At 43.2% G+C, this 19,083-nt stretch overlaps 2 protein-coding genes across 10 annotated transcripts in view; one reads left to right on the plus strand and one right to left on the minus strand.

Annotated features, from left to right (window-relative positions):
• TICRR (TOPBP1 interacting checkpoint and replication regulator) overlaps positions 1-19,083 on the plus strand; it is an 88,902-nt gene that overhangs the window by 68,935 nt on the left and 884 nt on the right. Inside the window, exons 16-21 of the mRNA XM_059056577.2 lie at positions 11,221-11,311; positions 12,340-12,401; positions 13,588-13,722; positions 14,340-14,497; positions 16,274-18,437; positions 18,563-18,688. Of these exons, the coding sequence (XP_058912560.1) occupies positions 11,221-11,311; positions 12,340-12,401; positions 13,588-13,722; positions 14,340-14,497; positions 16,274-18,437; positions 18,563-18,688 (2,736 nt within the window). The remainder of the gene's footprint in view (positions 1-11,220; positions 11,312-12,339; positions 12,402-13,587; positions 13,723-14,339; positions 14,498-16,273; positions 18,438-18,562; positions 18,689-19,083) is intronic.
• Positions 6,229-19,083, minus strand: part of KIF7 (kinesin family member 7) — a 38,423-nt gene continuing 25,568 nt past the window's right edge. For 7 of the 9 annotated variants that reach the window (XR_010839833.1, XR_010839832.1, XR_010839831.1 and 4 more), the window contains exons 21-24: positions 18,916-18,993; positions 18,213-18,705; positions 15,678-15,798; positions 13,178-13,777 (exon numbers count right to left, since the gene is read on the minus strand). The gene's annotated coding sequence lies outside the window, so the exon portion shown is untranslated. Of the gene's footprint in view, positions 6,293-13,177; positions 13,778-15,677; positions 15,956-18,212; positions 18,706-18,915; positions 18,994-19,083 lie in introns of those variants that run through there. The other 2 variants (XR_010839826.1, XR_010839825.1) reach the window with 2 other exon arrangements.

Below are 19,083 nucleotides of genomic sequence, written 5' to 3' on the forward strand. Positions count from 1 at the left end.
GCCCATTTTTGGATTGGGTTGGGTTTTTTTTGTTATTGAGCTGCATGAGTTGCTTATAAATTTTGGAGATTAATCCTTTGTCAGTTGCTTCATTTGCAAATATTTTCTCCCATTCTGAGGGTTCCCTTTTGGTCTTGTTTATGGTATCCTTTGCTGTGCAAAAGCTTTTAAGTTTCATTAGGTCCCATTTGTTTATTTTTCTTTTTATTTCCATTTCTCTAGGAGGTGGGTCAAAAAGGATCTTGCTGTGATTTATGTCATGGAGTGTTCTGCCTATATTTTCCTCTAAGAGTTTGATAGTGTCTGGCCTTACATTTAGGTCTTTAACCCATTTTGAGTTTATTTTTGTGTATGGTGTTAGGAAGTGTTCTAATTTCATACTCTTACATGTACCTGTCCAGTTTTCCCAGCACCACTTATTGAAGAGGCTGTCTTTTCTCCACTGTATATCCTTCCCTCCTTTATCAAAGATAAGGTGACCATATGTGCGTGGGTTTATCTCTGGGCTTTCTGTCCTGTTGCATTGATCTATATTTCTGTTTTTGTGCCAGTACCATACTGTCTTGATTACTGTGGCCTTGTACTATAGTCTGTAGTCAGGGAGCCTGATTCCTCCAGCTCCATTTTTCATTCTCAAGATTGTTTTGGCTATTCAGGGTCTTGTGTTTCCATACAAATTGTGAAATTTTTTGTTCTAGTTCTGTAAAAAATGCCAGTGGTAGTTTGATAGGGATCGCATTGAATCTGTAGATTGCTTTGGGTAGTAGAGTCATTTTCACAATGTTGATTCTTCCAATCCAAGAATATGGTATATCTCTCCATCTATTTGTATCATCTTTAATTTCTTTCATCAGTGTCTTATAGGTTTCTGCATACAGGTCTTTTGTCTCCTTAGGTAGGTTTATTCCTAGGTATTTTATTCTTTTTGTTGCCATGGTAAATGGGAGTCTTTTCTTAATTTCACTCTCAGATTTTTCATCATTAGTGTATAAGAATGCCAGAGATTTCTGTGCATTAATTTTGCATCCTGCTACTTTACGAAATTCATTGATTAGCTCTAGTAGTTTTCTGGTAGCATTCTTAGGATTCTCTATGTATAGTATCATGTCATCTGCAAACAGTGACAGCTTTACTTCTTCTTTTCCTATTTGGATTCCTTTTATTTCTTTTTCTTCTCTGATTGCTGTGGCTAGAACTTCCAAAACCATGTTGAATAAGAGTGGTGAGAGTGGGCAACCTTGTCTTGTTCCTGATCTTAGTGGAAATGGTTTCAGTTCTTCACCATTGAGAACGATGCTCGCTGTGGGTTTGTCATATATGGCCTTTATTATGTTGAGGAAAGTTCCCTCTATGCCTACTTTCTGCAGGATCTTTATCATAACTGGGTGTTGAATTTTGTCTAAAGCTTTCTCTGTATCTATTGAGATGATATGGTTTTTCTCCTTCAGTTTGTTTATATGGGGTATCACGTTGATTGATTTGCGTATATTGAAGAATCCTTGCATTCCTGGGATAAACCCCACTTGATCATGGTGTATGATCCTTTTAATGTGCTGTTGGATTCTGTTTGCTAGTATTTTGTTGAGGATTTTTGCATCTATGTTCATCAGTGATATTGCCCTGTAGTTTTCTTTCTTTGTGACATCTTTGTCTGGTTTTGGTATCAGGGTGATGGTGGCCTCATAGAATGAGTTTGGGAGTGTTCCTCCCTCTGCTATCCCTTGGAAGAGTTTGAGAAGGATAGGTGTTAGCTCTTCTCTAAATGTTTGATAGAATTCGCCTGTGAAGCCATCTGGACCTGGGCTTTTGTTGGAAGATTTTTAATCACAGTTTCAATTTCAGTGCTTGTGATTGGTCTGTTCATATTTTCTGTTTCTTCCTGGTTCAGTCTCGGCAGGTTGTGCATTTCTAAGAATTTGTCCATTTCTTCCAGGTTGTCCATTTTATTGGCATACAGTTGCTTGTAGTAATCTCATAATAATCTTTTGTATTTCTGCAGTGTCCGTTGTTACGTCTCCTTTTTCATTTCTAATTCTATTGATTTGAGTCTTCTCCCTTTTATTCTTGATGAGTCTGGCTAATGGTTTATCAATTTTGTTTATCTTCTCAAAGAACCAGCTTTTAGTTTTATTCCTCTTTGCTATTATTTCCTTCATTTCCTTTTCATTTATTTCTGATCTTTATGATTTCTTTCCTTCTGCTAAATTTGGGGGGTTTTTGTTCTTCTTTCTCTAATTGCTTTAAGTGCAAAGTTAGGTTGTTTATTCGAGTTGTTTCCTGTTTCTTAAGGTATGATTGTATTGCTATAAACTTTCCTCTTAGAACTGCTTTTGCTTCATCCCATAGGTTTTCGGTCATCATGTCTCCATTGTCATTTGTTTTTAGGTATTTTTTGATTTCCTCTTTGATTTCTTCAGTGATCACTTCGTTATTAAGTAGTGTATTGTTTAGCCTCCATGTGTTTGTATTTTTTACAGATCTTTTCCTGTAATTGATATCTAGTCTCATAGCGTTGTGGTCAGAAAAGATACTTGATACGATTTCAATTTTCTTAAATTTGCCAAGGCTAGATTTGTGACCCAATATATGATCAATCCTGGAGAATGTTCCATGAGCACTTGAGAAAAATGTGTAATCTGTTGTTTTTGGGTGGAATGTCCTATAAATATCAAGTAAATCCATCTTGTGTAATGTATCATTTAAAGCTTGTGTTTCCTTATTTATTTTCATTTTGGATGATCTGTCCATTGGTGACAGTGGGGTGTTAAAGTCCCCTACTATGATTGTGTTACTGTCGATTTCCCCTTTTATGGCTGTTAGTATTTGCCTTATGTATTGAGGTGCTCCTACGTTGGGTGCATAAATATTTACAATTGTTATATCTTCTTCATGGATCGGTCCCTTGATCATTACGTAGTGTCCTTCTCTGTCTCTTGTAATAGTTTTTATTTTAAAGTCTATTTTGTCTGATATGAGAATTGCTACTCCAGCTTTCTTCTGATTTCCATTTGCATGGAATATCTTTTTCCATCCCCTCACTTTCAGTCTGTGTGTGTCCCTAGGTCTGAAGTGGGTCTCTTGTAGACAGCGTATATATGGGTCTTGTTTTTGTATCCATTCAGCCAGTCTGTGTCTTTTGGTGGGAGCATTTAATCCATTTACATTTAAGGTAATTATTGATATGTGTGTTCCTATTACCAGTTACTTAATTGTTTCGGGTTGTTCTTGTAGGTCTTTTCCTTCTCTTGTGTTTCTTGCCTAGAGAAATTCCTTTAGCATTTGTTGTAAAGCTGGTTTGGTGGTGCTGAACTCTCTCAGCTTTTGCTTGTCTGTGAAGGTTTTAATTTCTCCATCAAATCTGAATGAGATCCTTGCTGGGTAGAGTAATCTTGGTTGTAGGGTTTTTTCCTTCATCACTTTAAATATGTCCTGCCACTCCCTTCTGGCTTGTAGAGTTTCTGCTGAAAGATCAGATGTTAACCTTATGGGGATTCCCTTGTGTGTTATTTGTTGTTTTTCCCTTGCTGCTTTTAATATGTTTTCTTTGTATTTAATTTTTGACAGTTCGATTATTATGTGTCTTTGGCGTGTTTATCCTTGGGTTTATCCTGTTTGGGACTCTCTGTGCTTCCTGGACTTGATTGACTATTTCCTTTCCTATATTAGGGAAGTTTTCAACGATAATCTCTTCATATATTTTCTCAGTCCCTTTCTTTTTCTCTTCTTCTTCTGGGACCCCTATAATTCGAATGTTGGTGCGTTTAATGTTGTCCCAGAGGTCTCTCAGACTGTCCTCAGTTCTTTTCATTCTTTTTTCTTTCTTCTGCTCTGCAGTAGTTATTTCCACTATTTTATCTTCCAGGTCACTTATCCGTCCTTCTGCCTCAGTTATTCTGCTATTGATCCCATCTAGAGTATTTTTCATTTCATTTATTGTGTTGCTCATCGTTACTTGCTTCCTCTTTATTTCTTCTAGGTTCTTGTTAACTGTTTCTTGCAATTTGTCTATTCTATTTCCAAGATTTTGAATCATCTTTACTGTCATTATTCTGAATTCTTTTTCAGGTAGACTGCCTATTTCCTCTTCATTTGTTAGGTCTGGTATGTTTTTATCTTGCTCCTTCATCTGCTGTGTGTTTTTCTGTCTTCTCATTTCGCTTATCTTACTGTGTTTGGGGTCTCCTTTTTGCACGCTGCAGGTTCGTAGTTCCTGTTGTTTTTGGTGGCTGTCCCCAGTGGCTAAGGTTTGTTCAGTGGGTTGAGTAGATTCCCTGGTTGGGGGGACTAGTGCCTCTGTTCTGGTGGATGAGGCTGGATCTTGTCTTTCTGGTGGGCAGGTCCACGTCTGGTGGTGTGTATGGGGATGTTGGTAGCCTTATTATGATTTTAGGCAGCCTCTGCTAATGGATGGGGCTGTAGACCTGTCTTGCTCTTTGTTGGGCATAGGGTGTCCAGCACTGATCGTTGCTGGTCCTTGAGTGAAGCTGGGTCTTGGTGTTGAGATGGAGATCTCTGGGAGATTTTCGCCGTTTGATATTACGTGGAGCTGGGAGGTCTTCTGTGGACCAGTGTCCTGAGGTTGGTTCTCCCACCTCAGAGGCACAGCCCTGACACCTGGCTGGGGCACCAAGAGCCTTTAATCCACACGGCTCAGAATAAAAGGGAGAAGAAATAGGAAGGAAGATAGGAAGGAAGGAAGAGAGGGATGAAGGGAGGATGAAATGAAGGAAGGAAAGAAGGAAGAAATGAAGGAATGAAGCAAGAAAGGAAGGAAGAAATGAAGGAAGCAAGAACGGAAGGAAGAAATGAAGGGAGGGAGGGAGGGAGGAAGAAAGGAAGGAAGACAGGAAGCAAGAAAAAAAGAAAGAAAGAAGGAAAGGAGGTAAAGTAGGATAAAATAGTTATTAAAATAAATAATAATAAGAAAATTTTTATTTAAAAAAAACAAAAAAATAAACAGTTCGGTCAGAACCCTAGGACAAATGGTGAAAACAAAGCTATACAGACAAAATCTCACATAGCAGCACACACATATACACTCACAAAAAGAGAAAAGGGGTAAAATAATAATATATCTTGCTCCCAAAGTCCACCTCGTCAACTTGGGATGATTCGCTGTCTATTCAGGTATTGCACAGATGCAGGGCACTTCAAGCTGATTTTGGAGCTTTAATCCGCTGCTTCTGAGGCTGCTGGGAGAGACCTCCCCCTCTCCTCTTTGTTCCCACAACTCCTGGTGTTCAGCTTTGGACTTGGCCCCGCCTCTGCCTGTAGGTCGTCCGAGGGCGTCTGCCCTTCGCTCAGACGGGACGGGGTTAAAGGAGCAGCTGATTCGTGGTCTCTGGCTCACTCAGGCCGGGGGGAGGGAGGGGCACGGATGCGGGGCGAGCCCGCGGAGGCAGAGGCCGGCATGACTCTGCAGCAGCCCGAGGTGTGCTGCGCGTTCTCCCGGGGAAACTGTCCCTGGATCCCGGGACCCTGGCAGTGGCGGGCTGCACAGGCTCCCGGGAGAGGAGGTGTGGAGAGTGACCTGTGCTCGCACATAGGCTTCTTGGAGGCGGCAGCAGCAGCCCTAGTGTCCCATGCCCGTCTCTGTTGTCTGTGCCGACAGCCGCAGCTCGCGCCCGTTTCTGGAACTTCTTTACGCGGCGCGCTTAATCCCCTCTCCTTGTGCCCCAGGAAGCAAAGAGGGAAGAAAAGGTCTCTTGCCTCTTCGGCAGCTCCAGACTTCTCCCGGACTCCTTCCCGGCTAGCCGTGGTGCACTAACGCCTTCGGGCTTTGTTCATGCCACCAACCCCAGTCCTCTCCCGGCTTCCGACCGAAGCCCAAGCCTCAGCTCCCAGCCCCTGCCTGCCCCAGCGGTTGAGCAGACAAGCCTCTCGGGCTGGTGAGTGCTGGTTGGCACCAGTCCTCTGCAGGAATCTCTCTGCTTTGCCCTCCGCACCCTGTTACTGTGCTCTTCTTCACAGCTTCAAAGCTCCCCCCGTCCGCCACCTGCAGTCTCCTCCCGTGAAGGGGCTCCTAGTGTGTGGAAACCTTTGCTCCTTCACGGCTCCCTCCCACTGGTGCAGGTCCCGTCCCTATTCTTTTGTCTCTGTTTATTCTTTTTTTCTTTTGCCCTACCCAGGTACGTGGAGAGTTTCTTGCCTTTTGGGAGGTCTGAGGTCTTCTGCCAGCGTTCGGTGGGTGTTCTATAGGAGAAGTTCCACATGTAGATGTATTTCTGATGTATTTGTGGGGAGGAAGGTGATCTCCGCGTCTTACTTTTCTGCCATCTTCTCTCCGCCCCTCCTGAAAAAAAAAACCACATATTTTTTAATTTCACAAATTTCTGTTATTAATTTCTAATTTCATACCATTGTGGTTGAAGAACATACTTTGTATGATTTTGGTCTTTTTAAATTTTTTGAGACTTGTTTTATGGCCTAACATTTGGCCTGTTCTGGCGAATGTTCTGTGTGTACTTGAGAAGGATGTGTGTTCTGCTCTTGGGTAGAATGCCTATAGATGTCTGTTACGCCTAGTTGGTTTATGGTGTTCAAGTCTTCTGTTTTCTTGTTGATCTTCTGTATAGATGTTCTATCATTGAAATCAGGATATTAAAGTCTCCAAGTATTATTGTTGACTTATCTATTTTTTTCTTCCTTCAATTCTGTCAGTTTCACGCTTCATAGAGTTTGGGGCCCTGTTGTTAGTTGCATGTATATGTTTATAATTGTGTCACTTAATGGACTGAATTTTTTAAATCAACATGATGAACTTTGTCTTTTGAACCTTTTTCGACTTAAAGTCTATTTTGACAATAATATAGCCATGTGAGCTCTCTTTTGCATACAATATCTTTCTCTGTCCTTTTACTTTCAGCCTCTTTGTATCTAAAGTGAGCTTATAGACAGAATATAGTTGGATCATATTTTTTAAAATCCATTCTGCCAATTTCTGCCTTTTCTTTTTCTTTTAAACATTTATTTTTTTTTATTTGGTTGCACTGGGTCTTAGTTGCAGCTCACCAGCTCCTTAGTTGTGGCACGTGGGCTTCTTAGTTATGGCATGCATGTGGGATCTAGTTCCCTGAATAAGGATCAAACCTGGGCTCCCTGCATTGGGAGAGTCTTAACCACTGCACCACCAGGGAAGTCCCCAATTTCTGCCTTTTAATTGAAGCACTTGATCCATTTACATTTAATGTAGTTACTGATAAGGAAGGACTTCTGCCATTTTCTACTTATTTTTATATATATCTTATACTTCTTTTGTTCTTTCATTTCTCTGTTACTGCCATTTTTGTAGCTTATTTTTTATTTTATTTTTTTGTAGTGTACTGTTTCGATTCCGTTTATCTTTTTTTCTGTATATTTTCTAATTTCTTAGTGTTTACCTCGGAGATTACAGTTAACACCTTAAATTTAAACCTGTTGAATAATATGACTTAGTTTCAATAGTATACACTCTGTTCCTATATATTTCCATCATATTTAGCAAATTTACAACCATTTTCTCTCCCGACTTTTTTCTGCCATTTTCTCTTTTTCTTCTTCTAGGACTCCTGGTGTCTGTATATTGTTATGCTTGATGGTGTCCCACAGGTCCCTTAAGCAGGCTTTGTTCATTTTTCTTCATCCTTTTTTCTTTCTGCTCAGATTGGATAATTTTGATTGTCTTATCTTCAAGTTTATTGATTTTTCTGCCTGCTCAAATCTGAGGTTGAACCCCTCTAGTGAACTTTTTCATTTCAGTTATTGTACTTTTCAGCTCAAAAATTTCTGTTTGGTTCCTTTATATAATTTCTGTCCCTTTATTGGTATTCTCATTTTATTTATCCATTGTTTTCCTTATTTCTTTTAATTCTCTGTCCTTGAGCTCGTTGAGCATGTTTAGAATATTTGATTTAACATATTTGACCAGTGATTCCAATGTCTGGGATTTCTCAAGGGTGGTTTCTGTCAAATTCTTTTTTCCTGGACACACTTTCCTGTTTCTTTGTATGCTTTGTAGTTCTTTTTTGAGAATTAGATATTCTGAATATTACAGTTGGTTAACTCTGGAGATCAAATTCTCCCATTCCTGAGGAATTGCTGATCTTTGCTTATTGAGGGCCTGTCCATTTGTGCCTTTTCCAAACTATTTTTTACAAAGCGTGTATTCCTTCTTGTGTGGTCACTGAAGTTTCTGTTCTGTTATCTCTGTGGTTAGCCAGTGACCTGACAAAGATTTCCTTAAGTGTCTGGCTCCAAAAAGGGAAAAACAAAAAGGTGTTCCTGTCCCTCTAAATCTTCTGTTAGATGCAGTGGGGGAAAGCTTCTGCAGCCTGAGAGAGCAGAAACCAAGGTGAATGTCTGCACCAGCCCCACAGGACTCCACTCTCCAAAGCACACTGACTGAACCGTATAACCCCAAATTTGGAAGACAGGGTCCCCACTGTCTGCCCTACCACCAGCCAGCTGCTCCTAGAATGTGGGCTCCTGTCCCCACAGCTGCAGCAGGGCTGAGGAAAGGAGGCTGGTAGTTGGTTCGTGCACATCATTTCCTTACTAAATATCAGCCTCTCCCTTCATCAGGCACTTCCCTGGTTGTCATAAGTGCCAGTCAGGTTCCAGAGTTCCAAAATAGTTAACTCTGATAATTTTTTTTTCCTAGTTTACTAGTTGTTTTGGGGGAGGGACCAAACCCTAGAGCTTCCTACTTCACTGTTTCGTGTGATGTCACTTTTTCTGGGGGTTACAATTAAGTATCTTAATTTATCTAGTTGAGGTTAATACCAACTTAATTTCAGGAGTATACAAAAACTTTGCTCCCGTATAACTCTGTTTTCTTTTTTTTTTTTTTTTTTTTTTTTTTTCTTTTTTGCGGTACACGGGCCTCTTACTGCTGTGGCCTCTCCTGTTGCAGAGCACAGGCTCCGGACGCACAAGCTCAGCAGCCATGGCTCACGGCCCTAGCCGCTCTGTGGCATGTGGGATCCTCCCAGACCGGGGCACAAACCCGCATTAGCAGGTGGACTCCCAACCACTGCACCACCAGGGAAGCCCTATAACTCTATTTTCTATCCCCTTCTTTGAGCTATATTGTCATACAGATTACATGTTTATACATTGTATGCCCATCAGCACATTTGTAATCATTGCTTTATCTTTTAACTCAAAGGAGAAAAGACTTACAAACAAAAATACTTTTATTCTGTCCTTTGCATTTAACTTGTATAGTTGCCTTTACCAGTGCTCTTTATTTCTTCACGTGGATTCGTTACTCAGTGCCCTTTCCTTTCAGCCTGAAAGACTCCTGTAGTACTGACATTACTTTTAGGGCTGGTCTGCTAGTGTCAGATTCTCTCGTTGTTTTTTGGGTGTTTCTTTGGGGGTGGAGAGGATGTGCTGATTTCTCCTTCATGTTTGAGTAACAGTTTTAGAGGATATAGAATCCTCGAGTCTTTTTCTTTCAGCACTTTGCCTTTCATCACAGTGCCTTTTGTTATCCTATGTTTCTGATGAGAAATCAGCTGTTAATCTTATTGAGGGTTCCTTGTACATGATGGATCACTGCTTTCTTGATTCTTTCAAGATTCTCTCTTCCCCTTTGGCTTCTAACAGTTTGGTTTTTTTTGTTTTGGGGGGGGGTTGTTTTTGGTTTTTTTGCTGTATGCGGGGCTCTCACTGTTGTGGCCTCTCCCGTTGCGGAGCACAGGCTCTGGGCGCACAGGCTCAGCGGCCATGGCTCATGGGCCTAGCCGCTCCGCGGCATGTGGGATCTTCCCGGACCGGGGCACGAACCCGTGTCCCCTGCATTGGCAGGCGGACTCTCAACCACTGCGCCACCAGGGAAGACCCTGAATTAAGTCTTTTAAGTCTGTATTCTGTCATGTGTAGCCACTGAAGCCTGTGCTTGGTTAGCTTAGTGGTCAGCTAAGGGTTGGACAGAGATTTTCTTACATGCCCGGAACCAGTAAGTTTCCCACCCTTTGCTGAGGGGGCCCTATGTGTGCATTGGCTTATGTCTTCAATACTGAGCCAGACATTTTACAACACTTTCTGTTTTCCAGAGCCTCACGGTCAGCCAGAGGTGACAGCTAAGGGCCTTCTTGGGTCCATCCTGGGCATGCACACAGCCCTACCACACGTGTACTTTTAGGGTCCCAGGAGTGTGTCAGAAGTCAGCAGAGTCCCTTAGGGACATCTCACTCCCCAGTTTTCCCATCTAAACTTCTGGTCAGCTTGTGGTTTGCCCCAAGTGTTATCACCACCTCAGGCAGCTGTGATGTTTACAGTTGCTGTTGATTGTTTTCAGTAAATGCTCCCTGGGAAAAAGTTGTTTGCATTGGATGAGTTCTGAGTCAGGTCAAATAAAGACAGGCCTTGTGAGTGGGATTTTCCAGGGAACCACCAGACAGGCCAAATAGACAGTTATCTGGGAATGGGGCTTTGGAGGAGCTTGAATCCCATTCTGTTCCATCCAGAGGCTCCTGGGCTGATGGTTTTCACTGTAATTATGGGCTTTTGGTTCTCAAGGCTACCACAGACCTAGGGAGAGGAGGTTGGGATTGGGGCAAGTTAAAGTTCCACAAAGCTTGCTATTCTTAATGAGATTCAGCTGCTTTTGTTGAATAAATACTCCCTGGATTGTTCCAAACTGGTTAATTGCCAGAGTTCTGGAAAAATTGATTTTGAATTTTTGCCAGTGTTCTTGTTCCTTTAATGGAGGAGAGTTTTTTTAAGAGGTCCTTACTCCACATTCCTGCTGACATCACTCCTCTTTCTAGTCATTTTTATTTACCTTAAAACCAGTCCTCCCATGAGTAGCTTGCATACCTACTCTACTGAGAAAACTTATGCCAGAGCATAAGTTAGATTTATCGTTATATTAAATATCTTATTGCATGACACATCAGCATTTTCACATGCTTTATTTCATTTAATCATAAATACAAGAACCACCAAGTAGGTGCACAGATGTGTTAGCCCAAATAAATGAGAACTTTTCACTTTTTCAGTAATATTATCCTAAAATTTTATAATATTTTACATTAGCTTATTTATTAAACTCTAATAGTGCTGATAAATTGTTATATCATGTTAAATTGAGTCTTACGGTTAGACCTTGGTCCAAAAGACCATTAAGAGCCACTCCAGCTAAGCATTAAACCATATTTAAGTTCAAACTGTTCCCTTTGCCTTGCTGTTCCTTCTTGATAAGATTATGTGAAATTTATCCTTTTTACATTTTAGGTTATCGCAAGCTACTAACCAAGAGTGTGGCCGAGACTCCAGTACATAAGCAAATCTCCAGAAGGCTGCTTCATAGACAGATCAAGGGCAGGTAAATGACATCCTTGTCTAGCTTCTTCATATACCTGCACAGCCCTTCTAATCTTATGGGCCATGTTTACCTTCTCATGACCTTTGTGACTCTAGTCTCAACTGTGTTGCTTATAACCAAAGAGCATTCTGTAGATTTTATGGGGACTGGAGATCCATACAGAATGCACTCTTTGTGTCTGGCCTCTTTCACTTGGCATAATTATTTTGAGATTTATCCAGGTTGTTGTATATATCAATAGTTCATTCCATTTTATTGCTGAGTAGTATTCCATTGGATGCATACTGCCTGATTTAAAAATCTATTCATGTGTTGACCTGGGGAAGGAGGGAGTCTCACTGCCAGGCAAGGCTAGAAGTCTGGGATCCCAACTTGGCCTGTGGTGGGACCACAGCTTCCCATGGCACTTGGTTGGAGTAGGGCAGTTCTGGTCTGAAAGTTTCTGTCTTGCTTGGCTGCCTCTTTCCTGGTTCTTTGACTAAGGAGAGCTAGCTTTCCTTAGGGCAGTTTTCATCTGCACCTCTTGGTGTATTGGGGTTGTCAGGTTGTCGAGCGCCCAATCCAGGAGCTCCGGGGCCTTGCTGCCTTGTCTCTCCTCAGGTCCTAAAGTCCCAAGCCTCTTCTCTCCACCTTTGAGAGTTTTATGCTTCCTTTATATATAATATCCAGGGTTCTTAGCTGTACATAACAGGAAGAACGGGGAGAAATGCATCTACTCCTTCTTGTCAAGGCTCCATCTGGACATTATTTGTGTGTGGATTTTACACACTTGTGCATTTTATCTACAGGGTGAATTGTAAGAAGTGAAATTTGTGGGTCAGAAGGTATACATATTTTTAACTTTATGTTGTCAAACTGCTTTCCAAAAAAAATATTCTTACCATTTCATTCTTGACAGTAATGTGTGAGAGTGCTTGCCAAAGACCACTTGTGGTCTTTGTTACCTTGTGAGGTGTGAACCTGTAGCTCTTTGACATGAGTCATTTATCAGTGGTGTTGAATAATCCTTGTACCTGCTGTTCCTCAAGGTCCTCTGATCCTGGTCCTGAAATTGACATTGTTGAAGAGTCCCCGGAAAAAGGAGAAGATGGTATTACCTACTTTTGTTTTGTTTTAGGGTTCTCAGTTTTTGTGTTTCCTCTACGTTCTGTGAAAGCTATTCTATACTGGTATTATCGCTCAGCATAGCCTAAGATATTTTACAGACATTATGATATATCAGTATATCAGTACATATTTACTGGTGAATGGTCTTTTACATAGAATGTACTGAGAGTTTCTGGAGAAGAAATATTTTTACACAGGAGAAATAGGAGTCAGAGTGAAAGCTAAACTACTACATTAATATAAAGTGCTGTGGCTTTTTAAAAATATATATATTTATTTATTTGTTTATTTTAGCTGCACCGGGTCTTAGTTGCAGCATGCACGATCTTTTAGTTGTGGCACGCGGACCCTTAGTTACGGCATGTGTGTGGGGTCTAGTTCCCTGACCAGGGATTGAACCTGGGTCCCCCCTGCATTGGGAGCATGGAGTCTTACCCACTGGACTACCAGGGAAGTCCCCTGTGGCTTATTTTTAAAGTTTACATGATGAAGGAGGGGTTTCCAAAAACTAACTTCTTTAAATCAAGTAGTTTATATTTATTGTAGAAAAATTAGAAAACATAGAGAAGCCAAAAATTTAATTATCACTTGGTAATCCCACAAATTAGAAATAAGTCTGTTGAGGGAGGAGATATGGGGATATATGTATACATATAGCTGATTGACTTTGTTATACAGCAGAAACTAACACCATAGTAAAGCAATTATACTCCAGTAAAGATGTTTTTAAAAAAAGAAAGAAAAAACTATTAACATTTAGCTTTAATAATACTCTTACAGGTGTTGTTTCTATAAAATTATGTGTAACATAAATATGAAAACTGATTTTTAAACTTTTTAACAAGTCACACTATACAAACCTTTTTTCACTCTATATCATTCTTAAAGGTGGCAGGTTATGAGACTTCTGCAGATTATAGTGGGCAGGGGTCAGGGTTTTCTTGGGTTTTGGTTTTTGTGGGGTTTTTTGGTTTTGTTTTTTGGTACTTTGTTGGGGCCACGTATCATATCCCTCTTAGCTTTGTCTCACTTCAGAGATCTCAAAGCCAATAGCTTGTCAACTTTCCATCTTGTACGTGGTGTTACATAAATCTTACCTATTTAATATGTGGGGAAACGTCAAGCTTGCATTTCTTCTTGTCAGAACTAACTGTGATTAGTTCTTGTAGAAGTAAATTTGAGACGAAGTCCTCGAATCAAGCAATTGGCATTCAGCAGGAAAAATTCTGGTTCCTTCTACTCTGTGTCTCAACCAAAGTCTCGAAGTATACAAAGAGTTCACTCATTCCAGCAAGTCAAGTCAGGTAACAATGCTTGCCTACCTGTCTTCAGGGGTCCATGCAAATTTGGTGGGAAGTGCTGTTGGCAAAAGAATGAAGTTTGACATTGGAGAAATAGAATAGGTATAAATATTTGAGGTTCAGAGTGATGACCAGATGAACAATCCATGGCCACCGTTATCAGAGTCATCCCTTTAGATTCCTACGGCTGGCTGTCCACATTATCCTTGTGGGTAATTCATTCATTCAAGAGGAAATTACCTGTAATTTCTACCATATGTTCAGATCCTACAGAAAGGCATCTCCATGTGGAAGGTGCTGTTTGTCCTTCATTCTTTTATCATTATTAGCTTGGATTATCAGATATGTCTTTTTATATTTGTCTTTGCAAATTAAATTATTTCAGTTGCCTACGTCTCCTAACACAGGGACTGGGCTTGGTATGCAGTCTTAAAATTCAAGAAGGCAGCAATTATTGGCACTGCTGTCATAATTAGGTGGGATCTGCCCCTATTTGCTCTATAAGAATTATAATCTTTCTCGTACGGACTGGCTGTTCTATGGGTATGTGGTGCGGGAGGCGGGTGGGGGTCACAGGAGTTGAGAAAGAATGAAATATTGTCACTGTTTTTGACTTGCAGACCAAAGAGAAAATTCTGCAATCCAAAGTATTCGGTCTCCCAAGAGGCTTCTTTTCGGGGCAGTGTCTGAGATGATCAGTCCCTCCGAGAAGGGTTCAGCTCGAATTAAAAGGCCTTCAGGAAACACATTGGGTTCTGAAATACCTATAGCTTATCAGGTATAAAATTACAATGATGTTTCAGATAGTATAGTTTGGGGAGCATGTAGTCATGGACAAGGAAAACCACTGAGTCCAGTAGGGAAGAGAAGATAATAACAGAGATTTGAGGTGGTTGGGGTTGACTTGAATGAACGATTATTGGGTGTGTGAGGACTTAGGTAGTAGTTGGGCTGAGGCCAAGGTGGCAGGGAGGAGATAGAAAGGTCTCCCCCTACTCTCTTGGCTTCATCTTCCATTTATATTGGACACTACGTATATATCCTTCTGAAATGTGCAGTAGCATTCATCTGTTTCTGTTAGATTGCCCACTCGATCCAGTCACCCATGTTAGAAACCTGGGAGTCATCCTGGACTTCCCCCTCTCCTCAGGCCTGGCTACTCAATTAGTCCTGCCCATTTTACTGACAAACTATCTCATACCCATTCCCTCTTCTCCATCCCTGCAGTTCCTGCCCTAGTTCAGTTCTGCCTGGAACACTTCAATAGCCTCTTCTCTCTCAAATTTATCCTGTCCCCAGAGGTCAGAGGGACCTTTGTGACCCCATTGGACGCTCCTCTGACCACATGACTTTACTTGAAGCTCTACAGACTCTTATCTGTTAAAGCAGGGTTTTCTAAGCTTTCCTAAAATGGAACCCTGTGTTCAAAGATAATAATCTTTGTTTGGAAACCCCAAAACTGCTTAGAGTATGAAGGAGGATATGGAGGGAATTGTGGGGAAGGGTTTGAAAACCACAGATCTATAGGACCATGTTCATTCTCCTCCCTGGACAGGCAAGGACCTCCATCATCTGATCCCTGCTCAGCCATCTCTGCTTCACACTCCACCTCCCCAGCAGCCTCAGGATGCACACAACTGCTGTTTTTCACTTTTGTGCCTTTGCTTACACTGTTTTCTACGCCTGAAGTTCCCTCTCCCCCACTTTCCCACCTTTTGTCTTCACCTGCTGACACCCATTCTTTTAAGACCTGGCTCGCTACTCCTATTCCCTCTTTCTCCCCTTTGCTGGGTTAGATAGCCAACCCTCCCATTGCTCCTATATTGTCCCATGCGTGCCCCTGTCATTGCATTGGCCATACTGTATATCTGTCTGTATCCCACATGAAATGCCAACTAGACCAGGACTCCCTTGAGATGATCAGATAAGATTAAACAATAGGTGTCGGACCTCCTTACCTGTTGGAGTATTTAACTGCATTTTTGCAAGAAGGAAGGGAAGTTTTTTGCTGGAGAGTTTCCTTTCTGAGATGTTATCTTTGAGGCTATGCCTTACATATCCATATATTCCATGTTCCACCTCATCCCCCTGGGCCTCCTCCTGTGCGCACATTGCCTGGCACATAGCAGGTACTTAAAAGCACATGTTGACTGGAGGTCAACAACAGGTGATGTGGCTCTGAAAGGTTACTTTAGGCAAAGCTCAGAAATAGTTGTCTCATCGAAGAAGAAGATAGCTGTGAGTAGTGGAGTGACATAGTTAGAGGCAAAGCATGTTTTAGCTGTAGTATACAAATTATTAAAACTATTTGTCTTAGGAGAAAAAATTAAGATTGGATACAGCGCTTGGTGCTAGAAAAAGTAGACACGTAAAATCTGGGTCATGTTTTGGAAGTGGAAACGTGTCACTATACGAAATCCAACTTAAGATCATTCCTTTGGCTGACTATAAATCTTCCAAATTTGACTTTTTAATCATCTTAGACATTATTAAAACACTCTTCAGAGAATGTGTTATGATGTTCAAGCACTGAAATAAGCATTTTTCTTTACAGACTCCTGAGAAGAGTTACTGGAAATCTCCAATCTCTTCTAAAGCTACACCAAGAAAGTTCCCTCATACACCACGAACTCCATTGCGCACTCCTGAAAGGCTGCAAAAATCCCCTGCAGAAATGACCCCTGCCAAACAGATCACATTTAAGGAGTCCTTAAAAGACTCCTCACACGGCTGGCATTCTCCATCTCGACCAAATGCCACTCCTCAGAAAGGACACTCCCTGTCAGAAGGTAACTCTCCTCTTGAAAAAGTACCAAGAACTCCCCAAAGACAAGGTGGTCAGCCACCTAGATTTTTGCAGAATTCTACTTGGCCACATTTGGTGAATTCCAGTCCAGAAAGCACCTCCTGTCCGGCAGCCCTGGTTTCGTCAACTGCCCAGACCAGGAGTGAGTGTCTGACTCCCATCAGATACTCTCCTCAAATGCCTCTGAGGGCAGCAGCCTCGGGGGTCCGAAGACGAGCTGCTTTCATGGGCACACCTCCAAGTCAGAAACGCCAACTCCCCCATGGCTCTGGAGCGTCTCAGGCAGAAAAGCTGGCGCAGCCGTGGAATGATGCTGTCGGAACCCCAGAGAAACCAGGGAACACAGCTCTGACTTCTCCAAAGAAACCTGTTACCTCTCCTTCACGTGGTATTTCCGAGAAGACTCCATTTGGGAATTTTTCTATAGAATCTCCTGCCTCTGGAGAACTGGATTGGCAAGAGGCCCAGAAATCAGCCAGTATAGCCACATCTCCCTCCTGTCCTGCTCCCTCGACTCCCCACAAAGCCTCACAGATAGCTAGTTCTGACCTCCTACCCCCTCCACCCCCTTCTAAAATTGGGAAAAGGCATAAAAAGACCTCTAAAAGAGAAAGAAACTTCCCGGAGGGCCAGCCTAACAGCTCTGCTGTTCTGAGAGTTGCCATAACTGACAACCCAGCTGCCATCACAGATGCTGGAAAGAACCAGATGGAAGCAACCCTGTCTCCTCCGTCTCCTGAAAGACATAGTTACCCTGGGACTAGCTTTGGGAGTCACTGGCATATATCCTCTCCTTTGCTTATTGCAAGAGACTCGGAGTATCTCACTCTCCTGGATGAAGCTGCTGAGCACCATAGCAGTGATAACTTAAAAAGCAACGTTTCACCGGTGGAAGGTGAGGAGTCAAGGATGGGTACTTATAAGAAGCCGTCTCTGTGTAACCCCGGGATTCCTCCCTCTTCTCCTTCCTCTTGGCCCAGCTCTCCCCTGACACCCTGCTACGACCTGCGCTGCACCGCCGACAGGAAGCAGCGCCAGGCTGCCGCCCAACTAGAAAATCTGCAGGCATCAGCCTGGCCCTCCAGAGCCTCTGCCAGCCCACAGACCTATGAGGTTGAGCTGGAGATGCAAGCTTCTGGCCTTCCCAAGCTTCGAATTAAAAAGATAGACCCCAGCTGTCTGTCAGAAGCCGAGCCCCTGCGAAGGGAGGAGAGTTCTCTGGGGGAGGAGAGCTGCCTCCCTGGTCTCAGTGTGCCCAGGGCCAGCAAGTCCTCAGGCAAACCCGAAGCCACCTACCTGTCACCCCCCTGCCTTCGCCCCTCGCACGGCACCCCCGGCAAGAGTGGGGGACAGACCTATATCTGCCAGTCCTGTACCCCCACCCGCTGCCCCTCTAGTACCCCCTCTCCATTTCAGACAGAAGTCGGGGTTCCTTGGACACCATCCCCAAAGCACAGCGGGAAGACAACTCCTGACACCATTAAAGACTGGCCCCGCCGGAAGAGGGCCGTGGACTGCAGCCTCAGCTCCTCTGCTGGGAGGAGTGAGGTCGGTACAGACCTTCCTGAGGGTGTGTCACTGCTGGAGCCGGAGGGGAAGGAGCGAGGCCTTGAACTCAGCATCACCAAGACCCCCATCTTGGGGGATTTTGAGCTCGAGGGGGTGTGTCAGCTGCCAGACCAGTCACCTCCCAGGGACAGTGAGCCTAAGGCTGAGGAAACCTTCTGGGGACAGTTTGGGTTGGGATCTCGGAAGAGACTCCTTTCTGCCAAGGAGGAGGCCGAGTGTCAAACCAAAAGAGTCTGTGACAAGAAGAAAGGAGACTCCCAAGTCGGTAAGAGTGAAGACAGGTCTCCAGACACAGGTGTGCGACAGCTCCCCTCCACAGCAGGCGACGAGGTGTTTGTTTCAGGTGAGTTGGCCGCCATGCAGCTCCGTCGGGTGTGTTGGCCAGGAGGCACTGCAGAGACGCCTACCAGGAAGGCTGGGGCTTCCTTGTGAGGGCTGCGGGCTGTGCTGACTGTGCCGTTGCTGCAGGTGCCACCCCGCCTCCCAGCTGTGCCGTGCGGAGCTGCCTCTCTGCCAGCGGTCTGCAGGCGCTGACCCACTCTCCGCTGCTGTTCCACGGGAAGGCACCCTCCTCTCAGTGTAAAGACGCCAGAGGTAATTTGTGGAAGGTCCTAGAGATGTTACCAGGATCAAACTTCTATCCCTTGGTTAGCTCTATCCCAAGCTAGCTCGGGGTTTTCAGGCACTTGCATCTTGCAGGAGTCGTAGGGACTGCCACAGTTTGGGATGGTTTTAGCCCCGCAGTGTCATGTGCCCTTCCCAGAGAAATACCACTTTAGAACTTACGTGTATTTGAACCAAAAAACCCCTCAAAATCCTACCAAATTACTTCAGCTTCTTGAAGACAGTGACAGAAGCCAGCACACAGTCACTTCCTGTTCGTCTGTGGTCGCTGGGATCTGAGGGGAAAGCAGCACAAGTGGTAGGTGGTGTGTGCAGAGCCAGCCATTTCTCCTCAGGGGTTATACCCCTGTGTTTCCATACATTCA

The sequence above is a fragment of the Kogia breviceps genome, chromosome 3 (assembly GCF_026419965.1).
Source record: "Kogia breviceps isolate mKogBre1 chromosome 3, mKogBre1 haplotype 1, whole genome shotgun sequence".
NCBI classification, from domain to species: Eukaryota; Metazoa; Chordata; class Mammalia; order Artiodactyla; family Physeteridae; genus Kogia; species Kogia breviceps.